Raw genomic sequence first — 14,052 nt, 5'->3', positions numbered from 1 at the left:
GAGAGTAATATAGGCCTTGAGAAATGTTTTACCTAAGTCTTTAGATAACAGTATCAAAATGTAGGAATACTTTTCATACTTTATTTGTAAATTTAGTATCAATGATTTGTTTTTTAAAATTTACTTATTTAATTATATAAGTACTCTACTTGCATGTGTGCTTGCATCACAGAAGAAGGCATCAGATACATGGTTGTGAGTTACTATGTGGTTGATAGGACCTGAACTCAGGACCTCTGGAGGAGCAGCCACTGCTCTTAACCACTGAGCTATCTCTCCCGCCCTATCAATGATTTGTTAAAGACAACTATGACTGCAAAACTTAGTACAACCAATTATTTAACTTTTTAATGTTTTGAAAATTTGAGTTTCTGATTATGTTCTAAGTAACATCTCATGGTGGCAAATAGATAAATGAATATAGGGTAATGATTCTAGCCTATGCGCCGTGCAGTCCGTCTACACTAGTGGCCCTGGCAGAGCACTCTAAAGCCAGCTGTATGATTTTTATAAATGAGTTGGCCATGGTCCAATAATATTTTCAAAATTCATGAACGAAGTTAAATTTCAATGATCACAAACTACTACTTTTTCTTAGACTTCTCTCAACTACTGACAAAAAAACCACTCTTAGCTCTTACAACAAAGAAGGGAGGAGATTGAAGCAGGCTTATACTGCTTATGCCTGGGTAGATCCCTTCTCCAAGAGCAGTATCAGAGAAACTCAGCAGCCCTTGGGACTGATAAGAAATGCAGATTCTCTCATCCAACGGCCAACAAATGAATCAACAATTTCGGTCTTAACAGGCCCACCAGATGATTACATAAGCAGGCCTGCAGCATTTCTCCTACATTAGTACATTGGCTCACCAGGGCAATTTGCTGAGTTTAGGACTACTGCAGTACAACGTATCTGGTGTGCTGTAAAACCACCACAGGTAACACAGATGGCTGCTGTCCTCAAAGACTGCACTCTCAGGAGCAAAGGCCTAGGAATTCTGTAATTGCCTTATGAGAGACGTCAGGTAACCATGTTAAGTATGCATAACTCAACCACTTTAAATGCTTTCTAGATATTACTCCTAATTTTCAAAGTTACTCTACAAAGTAAATACAACTATATTTTAAAGGATAAGCATAGAAGATCACAAAAGAGTTTGAAATATTTTGTTTATTATTTTGGTATTTTGAGTAAAAGTTTCACTTGTGGCACAGGCTGGCCTCGGCTTCTTGAGTGCTGAGATTACAGGCATGTACCAACATATACAGCTTCATGTGGTTTTGGTTTTTGTTTTAATCACAAGGGCCAAGAGCATACACCTCACACTCATTCTAAGTTTCTGCTTATATCTTAGTTTCTGCTTTTTATACTTGACATGTGCCTGCTTCCCTGTGAGAATAAATATTCCTGTCTGGCCCAGATTTTAGTATGAACATGCTGAAGCTTCTATGTGAGTAATGCCACAGCAAGTGTGATGGGAATGAACACATGGGCACCCACACCTGTGACTGCTCAAGTTCAGGAAGCTATTTACAGGTTTTCAGAACTAAGTTTCACAAAAGAAAAAGACATTAGAAAAAGATAGTTGAAAAGAAGGAATAGCAGCACATGGGACAGAGGGGAGTGGGCAAAGGGCTGAGGTCCTGGGGATGAGGCCATGGAAACAAGCAGCCAGGGACTGGGCCTGGGTAGCATATTTAAATGACTAGAAAAGCACAACCACAAGATGTACTGTATGCATGCATGAAACTCTCAAAGACTAAATTAAAAGAAGAGAGAGACCACAACTGCAAGTTAGATAACAGTAAGAACTACTGAGGCAACTCTCAATCTCTACAGAGTGATAGGAGACAACAGAGTATAGCCAATACTTGCAAAAAGACAAGTTTCATTATTCTTAAAATTTCAACTTTGGACAAGAAAAAAAAAACTACTGCACTTCAATTAAAATGAAAAAAATTATAAAATCCAACCTGAGCAGCACTCCAGAGAAGCTATGTCAATGAGCTAAAAACTATCGCTACTTCTGGAAGACAAGGAACAAAGCAACAAGCAGACCTATTCCAAAGACATGGAAACTACTGTTCGTGCAACATCCTTATGAAGGTCACTGAAATGGGGATAACTCTGTATTCAAAGTGTGTATTAAAAACAGCCTATCACACAAGCGAAAAGTAAATCCAATGTTAACGCTTAAAATGGGTAGAATATTGATACATAGAAAACTACAAGGATGGAAATAGTATGCGCATCTAAAATTATGTTATTTTTATGATACAACAGGTTCCCAATAAGGGTGATCCCTGAGCGTACTCAAGGAAAGTAAGACAAGTACAGGAGCTGTCTTCTAAATTTTAAAGTGGCTAATGGAAATTATGCACTTATTTATAATAAAGATCCACACATACTTCCTTTGCTATAGTTAGTCCAATTTGGTTGTGAGAACCAACTGAAAGTTACGCGATACATTACAATATGTCTGCTTTACATAACAAGCAAATACGTTACTCATATGTTTTATAGATAAAAGTAAAAACATGGTTCCATACATATAAAAACAAAAAATGATTCTTTGAATAAGAAAGTTGCAATATAGTTTTAAAATTACTAGTTTGTTGATACTAATATGCTATAATAGCTTAAAAACAAAGGCAAGTTGTAGTTTTCACAACTGCCACTTACCAGTCCTTCTGCTGGGTTCTGCTTCTCAACCAGCTTACTATCCTTTGCAGAGCTGTCATCTGAAGAGAAAGTGCCCTCAGGTCTCTGAGTTAGAAGGGAAGAGGCCTTTTTATTTTTTAACAAGTGCTTCAGTAGTTCATTTCCTGTATCTCCTTTGGTAACAGGGGCTCCGGTAGAATGCGAAGGGCACTGAATTGAGGAGACAGGACTAGCCAAGGTGTCTTCAATTTTACTACCAGTTTTCTCTTCCACATTGGTCTCCTCCTGATGTGGGCATGGCTCTGTCTCAGCCTTTTCCAGCTTTATCTCTTCAGTTTTGTTGGGGGTTTCCATAGAAGGCTTGTCTGCCTCTGAATTAGCATATGTCTGTTGATTTGGAGGTCCTTTTATAAATTCACTGCTGGGAAGCTCGTTTTCTGACTCTATACAGGGCTGGCTTGCTGCCGTATTGGGAGTGGGTGGACGGACTGGCTCCACTGCCTCCTGTTGTCTTTGCAGAGGGAGCTCATTGGCGCTCACTGCAGGAGTGGAGGTAGTTTCTGAGAGGCCTGGGGTGAGTGGAGCAATGCAGTCTGAGTGGGGGGTTGACGGTGCTTTGCTAAATTCTGCATCATCATCTTTTTTCTTTTTTCTTGCTCTTTTCTTTTTTCCCTTTTCTTCTGGAATTATGTCAGAATACAACTGAATGAGAGACTGGTTGGATCCTGAATAATTTTGTCCCTGGGTTACAGCAGGGTCTTGCCCACATGGGAAATTGCTATTAGCTACTGGAGGTGTTCCTGGTAAAACTGGTGTGAATGGAGGCCTCAATGGGGACTGCTGGAAGCTGGACCCAGAAAGACTTCCATGTCCTTGCTTAACAGAATGAAAGTTTGGGCTCCCGCCAGAAGCAGATGATGAATCTGGAATAAAGGGGGAAGGTCCTACTTGCCTCCGTTCATTGGTTTGCATGAAAGTTTGGTTTGGGGGTGAATTAACAGACCCTGGTTGGACATTCTGCTGCTGTAAAACTGGCCCCATTTGCTGCTGGTGCTGTGGAGACTGCTGAAGGGGTTTTGGGGGTTGTAAAAAGTCACAAGATCTGTCAGAACTGTAGAACGGCATCTGGGACATAGGTGTCCTGTTGGCTAGCTCAGCACCCATCAGACCATGCTGTTCCATTTCCATCCTCTGCTGCAGAGTTCTCTGTCTGTCTACTTCTTGCATCAGTTGGACTCGCTGTCTTTCCTGCTGTTCTCGTAAGCGTTCCTTCCGCTCTCGCTCTTGAAAACTTTCACTGAAAGGGTTGTTGTCATCAAATTCTACTCGAGGTGGTGGTCCGTTCTGTGGATTTGCACTTGACACTGCCCCTGGGGCTGGTGTACAAGTTTTTATAGACAGTTGGGCAATTGGGGGCTGAATCCTAGGAGGATTGAGGGGGAGGTGAGCAGGAGCACTGTTAGGTTGCCATGCAGGTAAACTGGGCATTCTAGCTGGGCTAGTATGACCAGAGATAACTGCTGTGTGCTGCTGGTGCTGAAGCTGCTGTGGCACCATGGGGAAGCTGGATTGGCTCATGGTGGGTGGAGTGGCACCTGGAACTAGAGGTGGCTGGGGCTGAACCCCTGGCATGAGAATGGGAGGGGCTAGACCACACTGTTGCTGCTGCTGTTGTTGCTGCTGTTTGATCCGATAATCTTCAATCAGTTCAGCATGCTCTTTCTGTTGCTTACGAATCTGAAACAATAACAGTAATCATTATTCATGAATATACAAGGTAGGCACCACACTAAAACACTGGCTGATAAATTTTTGGCCTATGAAGTGAATTAGATCCCTGGGAACAATATGGCAAGGTATAGGTAGATAGCCAACTCCTATCTCCACACATGTGCTATGGCACATTTGAGCATGTGTGCACACAAACAAAAAATGTCAATTTTTTTTTATTTATCAAAGTTCTTAACATATTAAATATCCAAAGAAAATTAAAAAAAATTTCTGAAGTAAGCATTAAAGTCACCTCACATGCCAATTAAACTATAACACATCTAGCAATAACGTAAAACAGAAACATCTCAGTATGATGTCAAAGTTACACTAATACACAAAGTTAGAATAACCATTTAATATGATTCCATTTCTTAAATACATAAAATGACAAATTTAAAAGAATTATTAGCACATATGCCATTCTGTCTCTTAGATTAAAAAGACAACTTTCTGAATAGAATACCAACAGCAAAGGTTCTAAGATCAGCAATCAATAAATGGGACCTCATGAAACTGAAAAGCTTCTGTAAAGCAAAGGACACTGTTGTCAGAACAAAACGACAGCCTACAGATTAGGAAAATATCACAAAATCTAAATCTGACAGAGGGTTAATATCCAGAATAAAGAACTCAAAAAGTTAAACAGCAACAAATCAAGTAATCCAATTAAAAAACTGGGTACAGAGCTAAACAGAAAATTCTCAATAGAGGAATACTGAATGGTAGAGAAACACTTAAAGAAATGCTTAACATCCTTAGCCATCAGGGCAATGCAAATCAAAATGACCCTGAGATTTTACCTTGTACCCATCAGAATGGCTAAGATCAAAAGCTCAACTGACAACACATTCTGGAAAGGGTGTGGAGAAAGGGGAATCCTCCGCCACTGCTGGTGGGAATGCAAACTGGTACAACCACTCTGGAAAATCAATCTGGAGCTTTCTCAGACAATTAGGAATAGTGCTACCTCAAAATACAGCTATACTACTCCTAGGCATATATCCAAAAGATGCTCAAATATACAGGGACATTTGCTCAACCATTTTGTAGCAGCATTACTTGTAATACCAGAAGCTGGAAACAACCCATATGTCCCTCAGTTGAGGAATGGATACAGAAATTGTGGTACTTTTACACAATGGAATACTACTCAACAATTAAAAACAAGAAAGCATGAAATTTGCAGGCAAATAGTGGGATCTAGAAAACATCATCCTGAGTGAGGTATCCCAGAAGCAGAAAGACACATATGGTATATACTCACTTATAAGTGGATATTAGAGATATAACATAGGATAAACATACAAAAACCTGTACACCTAAAGAAGCTAATCAAGGAGGACCCTGGGCAAGATGATCAATCCTCATTCAGAAAGGTAAATGGGATGGACATCCGAAGTGGGAGAAAAGAGCAAACAGGACAGGAGCCTACCACAGAGGGCCTCTGAAAGGCTCTACCCAGCAGGGTATCAAAGCAGACCCTGAGATTCATAGCCAAACTTTGGGCAGAGTGCAGAGAATCTTATGAAAAAAAGGGTTGATAAAAGACCTGGAGGGGACTGGAGCTCCAAAGAACCAAACAACCTGGGACAGGGGTCTTTTCTGAGACTGATACTCCAACCAAGGACCATGCATGGAGAGGACATAGAACCCCTGCACAGATGTAGCCCATGGCAGCTCAGTGCCCAAGTGGGTTCCCTAGTAATGGGAAAAGGGACTATATCTGACATGAGCTAGTGGGTGGCTCTTTGATCACCTCCCCCTGAGAGGGGTGCAGCCCTACCAGGCCACAGAGGGGAAAATGCAGCCAGTGCTGATGAGACCTGATACGCTAGGATCAGACAGAAAGGGGAGAAGAACCTCCCCTATCAGTGGACTGGGGAAGGAGCATGGGTGCAGAAGAGGAAGGAGGGTGGGATTGGGAGAGGATGAGGGAGGGTGCTACAGTTGGGGTACAAAGTGAATAAACTATAATAAAAAATAATTTTTTAAAAAAGATTTATAAAACCCTAAATTTTATTTGTGACATGTTCAAATTATAATTTCTGAAACTGAAGTGATTATTTTAAAGTTTGTAACTAGATTCTTTTGATTTGTTTTTTGCAGTCATCCTGGAACTTGCTCTGTAGACCAGGCTGGCCTCAGAAATCCACCTGCCTCTGCCTCCTAAGTACTGGAATTAAAAATATGCACCCTTACATCTGAATTTTGGGGGGGCGGGGAACAGGAAATTCTTAAAATATACAGTCATATAAGGCTTGGCAGCACAAACCTTTACCCACCAAGCCATCTTGCAGCTCAATCATTTGTTTAAGAAAACATCTCTGTTATGCACTACAGGGAAAGGGCAGTCAAACACAAAGCACATTCAGAGGCCCATACCCTCTCACTTAGAAAACTAGGGAAGAAAGGTACAAAGTGATACACATACCTTTAGAATACATTTGTATTAATGTTACTTTTTGTATTAACCCAGTACTTTTAATTATAATAGAATTTACTTTCTTGGATTTCACAGGTGGCTAGCATATACTTTACAAAATGAAAGTGCTTGGCTTCCTCTCCAGTAGTGTCCACATTTTACCTTTTTGGTTTTTCTCTTTAAAATTCTGCATGTATGTGTGTATGTGTGGGTACCCACATACCACAATGTGGGTGTGCAGATCAGAGAACAACTTGAAAAAGTTACTTCCTTTCTTCTACCATCTGATTTCTGGGGATTAAACTCGGGCCAAAAGGCTTGGGAGTACATACCTTTATCCATCACACCATCTTGCTGGTCCATTCCTACCTCAATTTGATCTTTCTTCACTCTTTACTTGTTAGAACTAAGAAATTATACAAGACTGATGACCAGAGGCAGTGAAATGTACAGAGCACATGGAACAGTGCATACAGATGAAACAGTGCATACACATGAAACAGATACATACAGATCCTCCATGCCTTTCTTCTGACATTTGACCAAAAAAAAAAAAAAAAAAAGGATTTGTGCTATATGTGGGAATGTGAACACACATGTATATAGAGGTCAGAAGTCAACTTTCAGTGTTGATTCTCTCCTACTGTGTGAGTTCCAGCAATCTAATTCAGGTTGTCAGGCTTAGAAATAAGTGCCTTTACTTTACACAATGAAGTGTCTTAGGAACACATCTCTGACATTTCTTACTACTTGTAAAACATTCCTATCTGTAGGGATTATAGCTCGGTGGAAGAGTGCTTATATGGTGTGATGGTTCGCACTGTCAATTTGACAATCTAGCACACAGGGAATTGAGGCTCTGGGTATGCCTATGGGGGATTACCTTGATTGTGTGAACAATTATAGGAAGATCCAACTTAATTTTAGACGAGACCATTCTCTGAGTAAGGGATCCACAACTATTTAAAATGTGAAGAGTGAACTGAACACCAGTGTGCATACATTTGACTCTCTGCTTCTTGACTACAACTGCAATGTGACCAACTCAAGCTTCCTGCTGTTTTAACTTCCCCACTGTAATGGACTGTATAACCGGGAACTGTGAGCCAAAATAAATCCTTTCTTCCTAAATTACTACTGTTTCAGCAGCAGGAAGAAAAACTAAGACACCCAGTAAGTGCAAAGACTGAGATTCACTCTCCAGTGTGCACACACAAAAGTCTATTACCTATTTTCTTACTGTGTTAATGGCAACTGTGTATTAAGGATGTACCTGTGTAATTTTTTAAATAAAGTATACTATTAGCTCACAAATTTCATTAATTAATTTGCAAAAAACTAGGCTTTCATCAAAATTATGCTGCTTTTACTCAGCAGGACACTTCTGAGATGCAATCATCAAAGGCAAAAAATGACTAAAAATACATTGTGTAAGTATCTGCTTTAAAAAGAGTATTTGCCATCAATAATCACAAGTCCAGAGAATGAGTCTAGAGAGAAAAGAAGCTCTCATTTTGTTTGTTATTCAATGAGAACAATATAGTCACCAAGTTGTAGGTTCATTGTGTTGACACTTGAGACTTGGAGGAAGACAGTTGAGTCCAAAGCCCTAATGTAACAGTTAACAAATAAGCAAGGATGCTACATGGCCTACACTAACAACTTAACAGTTTCTTTAAATGTCAAGTAGTGATAACAACAATTCCTTCAATTTGTAGACAAGGTCAAATAAGACAAAGGGTGTTTCCTGGAGTGTTCACCACACAGTGAACACTTCTATTTCTATGAACCAATATACATTGAACCTATTTTGTCTGCTTCTAGAATTAATATTTGGAGTTCTTTATAACTTTAATTTTCAAAAACCCTTGGTGTTGGGAAGTGATGCCTTTTTTCCTTCTCCCTCCTTGAGATAGAATTTCATTGTTTTTTATGTGCCAGTAAGAACCTCAGCATTTTCTAGTAGCTAGGATAATTTAAAGTGATTTTAAAGCTACAACTTTTTGGCCTTGAACAATTCTTAAAAATACTTGGTATACTGAGAGAAGAAAAGAGTAAAATGGTTTCATTTTTTGGAAATCGGTCCCTTTTCAAGATATTTCCATTTTTCTCCTCCCTCTTTTACTTTGGTACTGTTTTGAGGACACTGGAGAGTGAGGTTAGTATCTCATGCATGGTAGGCAAGCCCTGCACCACTCTATTGTAACTCTGCCCTTCATTTCAGTACTGATTCTTAAGATCAAAATGAGAAGTAAACATAAAAATATACCATGAAAAAGAATCAGAGTTATTGAACTTTCACTATAAATCGGAGAGCCAAGGGCATGGTAAAGTTAAACATATAGTCAAATAAGAACTTGCCAGATCTGATTCTTGTTTCAACATAGAGCACCTCTGTAGGCCTCATCTTCAGTAAAGCCTTAGTCCATCAAATGATGCGAGAGCATATGTACTGTACAGCGATTTAATTTTTTTGCTCTTAAGAAAACAAACAAACAAAAAACAAAACAGTCTTACTACATATCCCTAGCTGTCCTGGAATTCTCCATTTGAACAAGGATAGCCTGGAACTCATAAGAGATCTACCTGCATCTGTCCCTCAGGTGCTGGGTTTAAAGGTATGTGCCACCACAACTGGTACAGTGATTTTTTAATTCAACAGAAATAACTACTGCTGCCAATCATTCCAGGGTTACTAGAAGTGTATAAAATAGAGCTAACCCAGAGTTATATGAGTCAGTCTCTTTAGTGGCAGTCAGTGAGGCAGTAAATGACAAGCATTGCTTAGACAGGACTAGGCAGCCACTTCCTCGTTTCGTAAGAGGCCTTAGAAAAGAGTAATTTGCTTGCCATTTAACAGCATAAACCAAAATCCTGAATGAACACCACACAAAAACAGCTCTCTAGCTGCAGATCGTTTCCGTTTTACAAACCTGGCTATTACCTGCTCAAGTTGTTTCTGAACCATACTCTGCTGCTCAGTGACATGTTTGAGCTGCTCTGCATCCTCTTCTGGGAATTCTCGCCCTGCCTTCTTGGCTGTGCGCTGTTTGGCTGAAAGGGCTTTCTTAGATTTTCTGTGTGCACCAATTTGTTCTTCAAGATACTTCTGTTGCATCTGAAGAAGCTGCTGCGTCTCCTGTAGCCATTCTTCATACTGCTTACGTTGAGAATCATCTGAGGGAAAATCAAAATTTCAAGTGTGTTAATGTTCTAAATAGTCAATGATTATTAAAAGTTAAACAAGTTCATTTGTAAGAAGATAGTTTCATTGTGAATATTTAAAAGAAAAATTGAAAAAAATTCTAAATATTAGAGTCCTTTATAACTATGAAGTATCAGCTTTTTGAAAATTGTATTTATTCAAGAAAGCCAGAGAATGCTTGACTGAAACACTACTTAACTTAATGCTTCTACGTTCTGCAAGTCCAGTCTTCTAAACAAACCATCAAATGATCTTATCTATAAAACAAACTCTCTATAAAGTTGTATGTGCATTTTATTAACAATTGTACAGATTGAAGAGGCAAGGAAGATATATCCTACTAACATCCAGAGCATGGATTAGGTAGTCATTTCCCATGCTGATTTCTCTCAATTTTATAATGTCTTCCCTACAACTTAGTAGTAGAGGAAAAATGTATGAAACAGGGAGATGAAACCCAGAAAAAAGAAACAGTTTGAAGTCTACATTTTATAAAGAAAATACATTACGTTAAAAACACTAGTAACTTCCATTAATTTTGTAATATCTATGTCTACAAGGGGAGGTAATAGCTAACCAAGCAAAAATTTTCTCAACTCTTAAAGACTGCTGAGGCCTCTCCCCATTACATCTTTGCCTTATACTAATATTCCCTCCTTGCTCTCTTAGAGCACTTTATTTCATTGATGCCAAGTCCCCAAAAAAGGTCATCTCATGTAGTGAAAAATTCTGAGTATTCCTTTTTGACTGACTATAAGACAAAGAAAAACACAATCCTAGAAGGACATTAGCTGAAAATAACATCAATGATAACAGAATATTGTCATACATTAAGATCCAACCAAATCCAATGGGCACAATACAGCCAGAAAAAGCCAGTTGGTTACAGTAGTTTACTTGTTTTTAATACAAATATGTATTCAAATTATGATCATAATTAATGTGGGGGAATTTCAAAAGGTCAGACTTTGGGTTTGTTCCTAAACCCAGAAGTACCAGTTATGTATGAATGTGCAATCTAGTGCACTCAATTTGAAGGGCATTTGTCAAGAACAGGCTTTTTCACAAGGTTTCAGAAGTTCTGCTTCTGGTAGAATGAGACCTACCGCAAGGAAAGCCTTTCTGGTTTCTGGAACCAGGAGAGCAGAGGTGAGCAAAATGAAAGATAATGGTGAAAAAAGTTAGCTAAACAGTCTGAAGATTTCAGAAAGGTTCAGTTTGAGGGAACGTTAAATGCTATCCTGAACCACCTTGGGACCCCTAAGGACAGCTAGAAGGGTTCAGTGGCATCTTGCACACTTGACTTTCACACCATGCTACAACCCAGCTTCTTTTAAACATATTCCCTTTGTTTTTCCCCATTTAGTGTCCTTGTCATAGGCAGACTGTCATGAGAGCAAACATGGTTTAATGCGATAGATTGTAAAGTGCCAAATCTATTTAAAAAAGAGCAACAATGTTGAAGAAAATAGGGTAGATGATTTTCCTGCATTAAAGTATTTATTTCTAATTAATTCTTCATGCATAGCAGAAAAAAGCAATGAAAACACATGCCTTGATGTAAAGTTGCCTAGACGACAGTGAACTCTAATAAGAGAGGAGGGCACTCAGGCTTAGAGTAACACTCTACGCTAACTCCGAGGTTTCAAAACAATACAAATAGAGTCAAACAAGCAATCCCCAGAAAACAGGTAACTTATTAGATTTATACTTACTTACAAAGCCTGGACCAAAATTTGGAGGATTAGGCCTAGAAATCTGATGTGTTATACTGCCATCCTAAAATAAGTAAAATTTACAAATATGTTTAATTTCATACTTCAAATTAAGAGGGGGAGAACTTCAAAATGAAGGAAAAAATGAAAAAATAGAAAAATTTTAATTTTCTAAAACATCTTTAAAGTTTTTTTTTTCTTATAAAAACTAGAATAAATTAGTTGGGCAACAGTTTAATAACTGAACATTTATTTTTATCTCTGAACTATATTTTCTGTATTTAGTTGAAAAACAAATAATGAATTATTCATCTGAAATATAATACTAGGGTAAATCAAATCTTGTCATGGTTAAGCTAAAAATCCACATGAAATCTGATGTTTTGATGATGCCTACCTGGTTTCTTTTGTCAGTCAATTCATAAATACATGTTCTAGGCTGACTAAACAATACTGTATAGCAACCAGCTAATTATAACAAGAATTACTGTAGTACACATAGAAAGAAAATGCACTCATTAGAATGTTAGTCTTGTGTTCTAATACCTTGCTTCTTTCACAGTGATTGAATAACTGATAATTTCACAATTTCCTGGCAAGGACCTGATAAACAGAATCTTGAAAAAAGTATTTTCCCAGTTGATACAAGTTCTTTTATACAGGAGGTATATTCAACAGCCAGATGTGGCATGTTCAATCTTACAGTAGTGTAGGAAAGCTGGTGCCATATTTGATAGAGCAGTAAAGAGGCTCAAGAACTTGCTGACAGTACATACTGAATACATGGTAAAAAGAAGAATTTTAAAAACTCAGCTACAACACTTATGCCTTTCCAGTGTATCAAAGGGTGTTTCTATTTCTTAATAAGAAAAAAAACCATAAATTATTGGTATAACAAATATATTATAACTGGCAGAGCATAAGATAACTCCAAAAGCACAGAGCAAGGTCCCCCTGCACAAGGCACACAACATGTTTTTAAAATCAGCATAGAAAATACCACAACAAGGGAGTTATTGTTCCCAGACTTCATACCATGAACATAGCATCAATGTTTACACTTAAGAGTTGATTATAAATGTTCAATATTCAAAAAACATCTCAAGGAATAACTATACCGAACAGAATGATTACAGATATTTTCCACCTACAGTTTCCAGTAGTTTTACATTTTAAATGTAATGGATTAATTCCAATTGACAGGATAAAAATTGTCTTTCTGGAGTAATAAATGAACATAAGTCCAGAAGACCAACACACTTAGTCTCCTTCCAAGTAACTTTCTATCATTAATATGTGTAAGTCCTTTGCAGAATTCTAGTTTTTAAAACTGTCTTTTGTTTATATAGCAGTGACACATCTTTATTTCACTGTGTTGCCAGAAGATCAACTCCTATTCCTTTCTAGGAGGGGCTTCACTATAATTTGGGTTTGGTAAGACATAGGTCCATGTGTCCTCCACAAATGAGTGAGTCAAGCAGCATTACCTGAGATACAACTTGTGGCACCAGGCTCTGGCCTTCACTGTTTTGTGTTCCAGCCACTGATGGGCCCATGAAGGGGAATCTGCAAGGGAAGGAACACAGTATCAAATGATGAGCTTAGAACCAGTTACATAGATAACTATAATGCTCTCTTCCAGGGAAGAGAAGAGTAACAGCAATGCTCCCCAATGGAGACTTACTACAGCCACCTTGTGGGTGCTCAACAGATCCCTTCTCTGAAATCCATCAAGGATGCACCCAGCATCCTTCTATCACTCTGGATGAAAGCTCAGAATGACTGACTAGTCAACTGTCTTCATAGGAACCAGTAAGGCAGCATAAGAAGCCAGATAAACTATTCCAGAGCTTGGGTTCTCACAGAATTCACCAAAAATATTTTCTATGAGACAATTATGGTGAAAAATCTAGCTTCAAAGTACAAACTAAAGAAAATTTTTCCACTTGCAATCTTTATTAAAAATGAACAGATAGACAGCATGGTGGCTTACAAGAAGAGGCTGAAGGAGGAGGAATGCAACAAGTTCAGGGCCAGCCTGAGCTACATAAGAGTTCCAAGCCAGGGCTGGAGAGATGGCTCAGAGGTTAAGAGCAACGGCTGCTCTTCCAAAGGTTCTGAGTTCAATTCCCAGCAACCACATGATGGCTTATAAGCATCTATAATGAGATTTGGTGCCCTCTTATGGTGTGCAGGTGTACAACAGGGCATATACAGATAGATAGATAGATAGATAGATAGATAGATAGATAGATAGATAGATAGATAGATAGAT

The 14,052-nt window shown here is 38.5% G+C and overlaps 1 protein-coding gene across 12 annotated transcripts in view; it reads right to left on the bottom strand.

Moving 5' to 3' along the window:
- Kmt2c (lysine methyltransferase 2C) overlaps positions 1-14,052 on the bottom strand; it is a 224,138-nt gene that overhangs the window by 25,675 nt on the left and 184,411 nt on the right. For all 12 annotated transcript variants that reach the window (XM_055612928.1, XM_055612931.1, XM_055612930.1 and 9 more), the window contains 4 exons: positions 13,265-13,343; positions 11,778-11,841; positions 9,802-10,034; positions 2,684-4,399 (listed from right to left, as the gene is read on the bottom strand). In XM_055612928.1, coding sequence (XP_055468903.1) covers positions 2,684-4,399; positions 9,802-10,034; positions 11,778-11,841; positions 13,265-13,343 — 2,092 coding nt within the window. The remainder of the gene's footprint in view (positions 1-2,683; positions 4,400-9,801; positions 10,035-11,777; positions 11,842-13,264; positions 13,344-14,052) is intronic.

The sequence above is a fragment of the Psammomys obesus genome, unplaced genomic scaffold (genome assembly GCF_907164565.1).
Source record: "Psammomys obesus unplaced genomic scaffold, mPsaObe1.curated_primary_1811, whole genome shotgun sequence".
NCBI classification, from domain to species: domain Eukaryota; kingdom Metazoa; phylum Chordata; class Mammalia; order Rodentia; family Muridae; genus Psammomys; species Psammomys obesus.
Note: the sequence above shows the minus strand (reverse complement) of the source record. Positions and strands in the feature narration are given on the sequence as shown.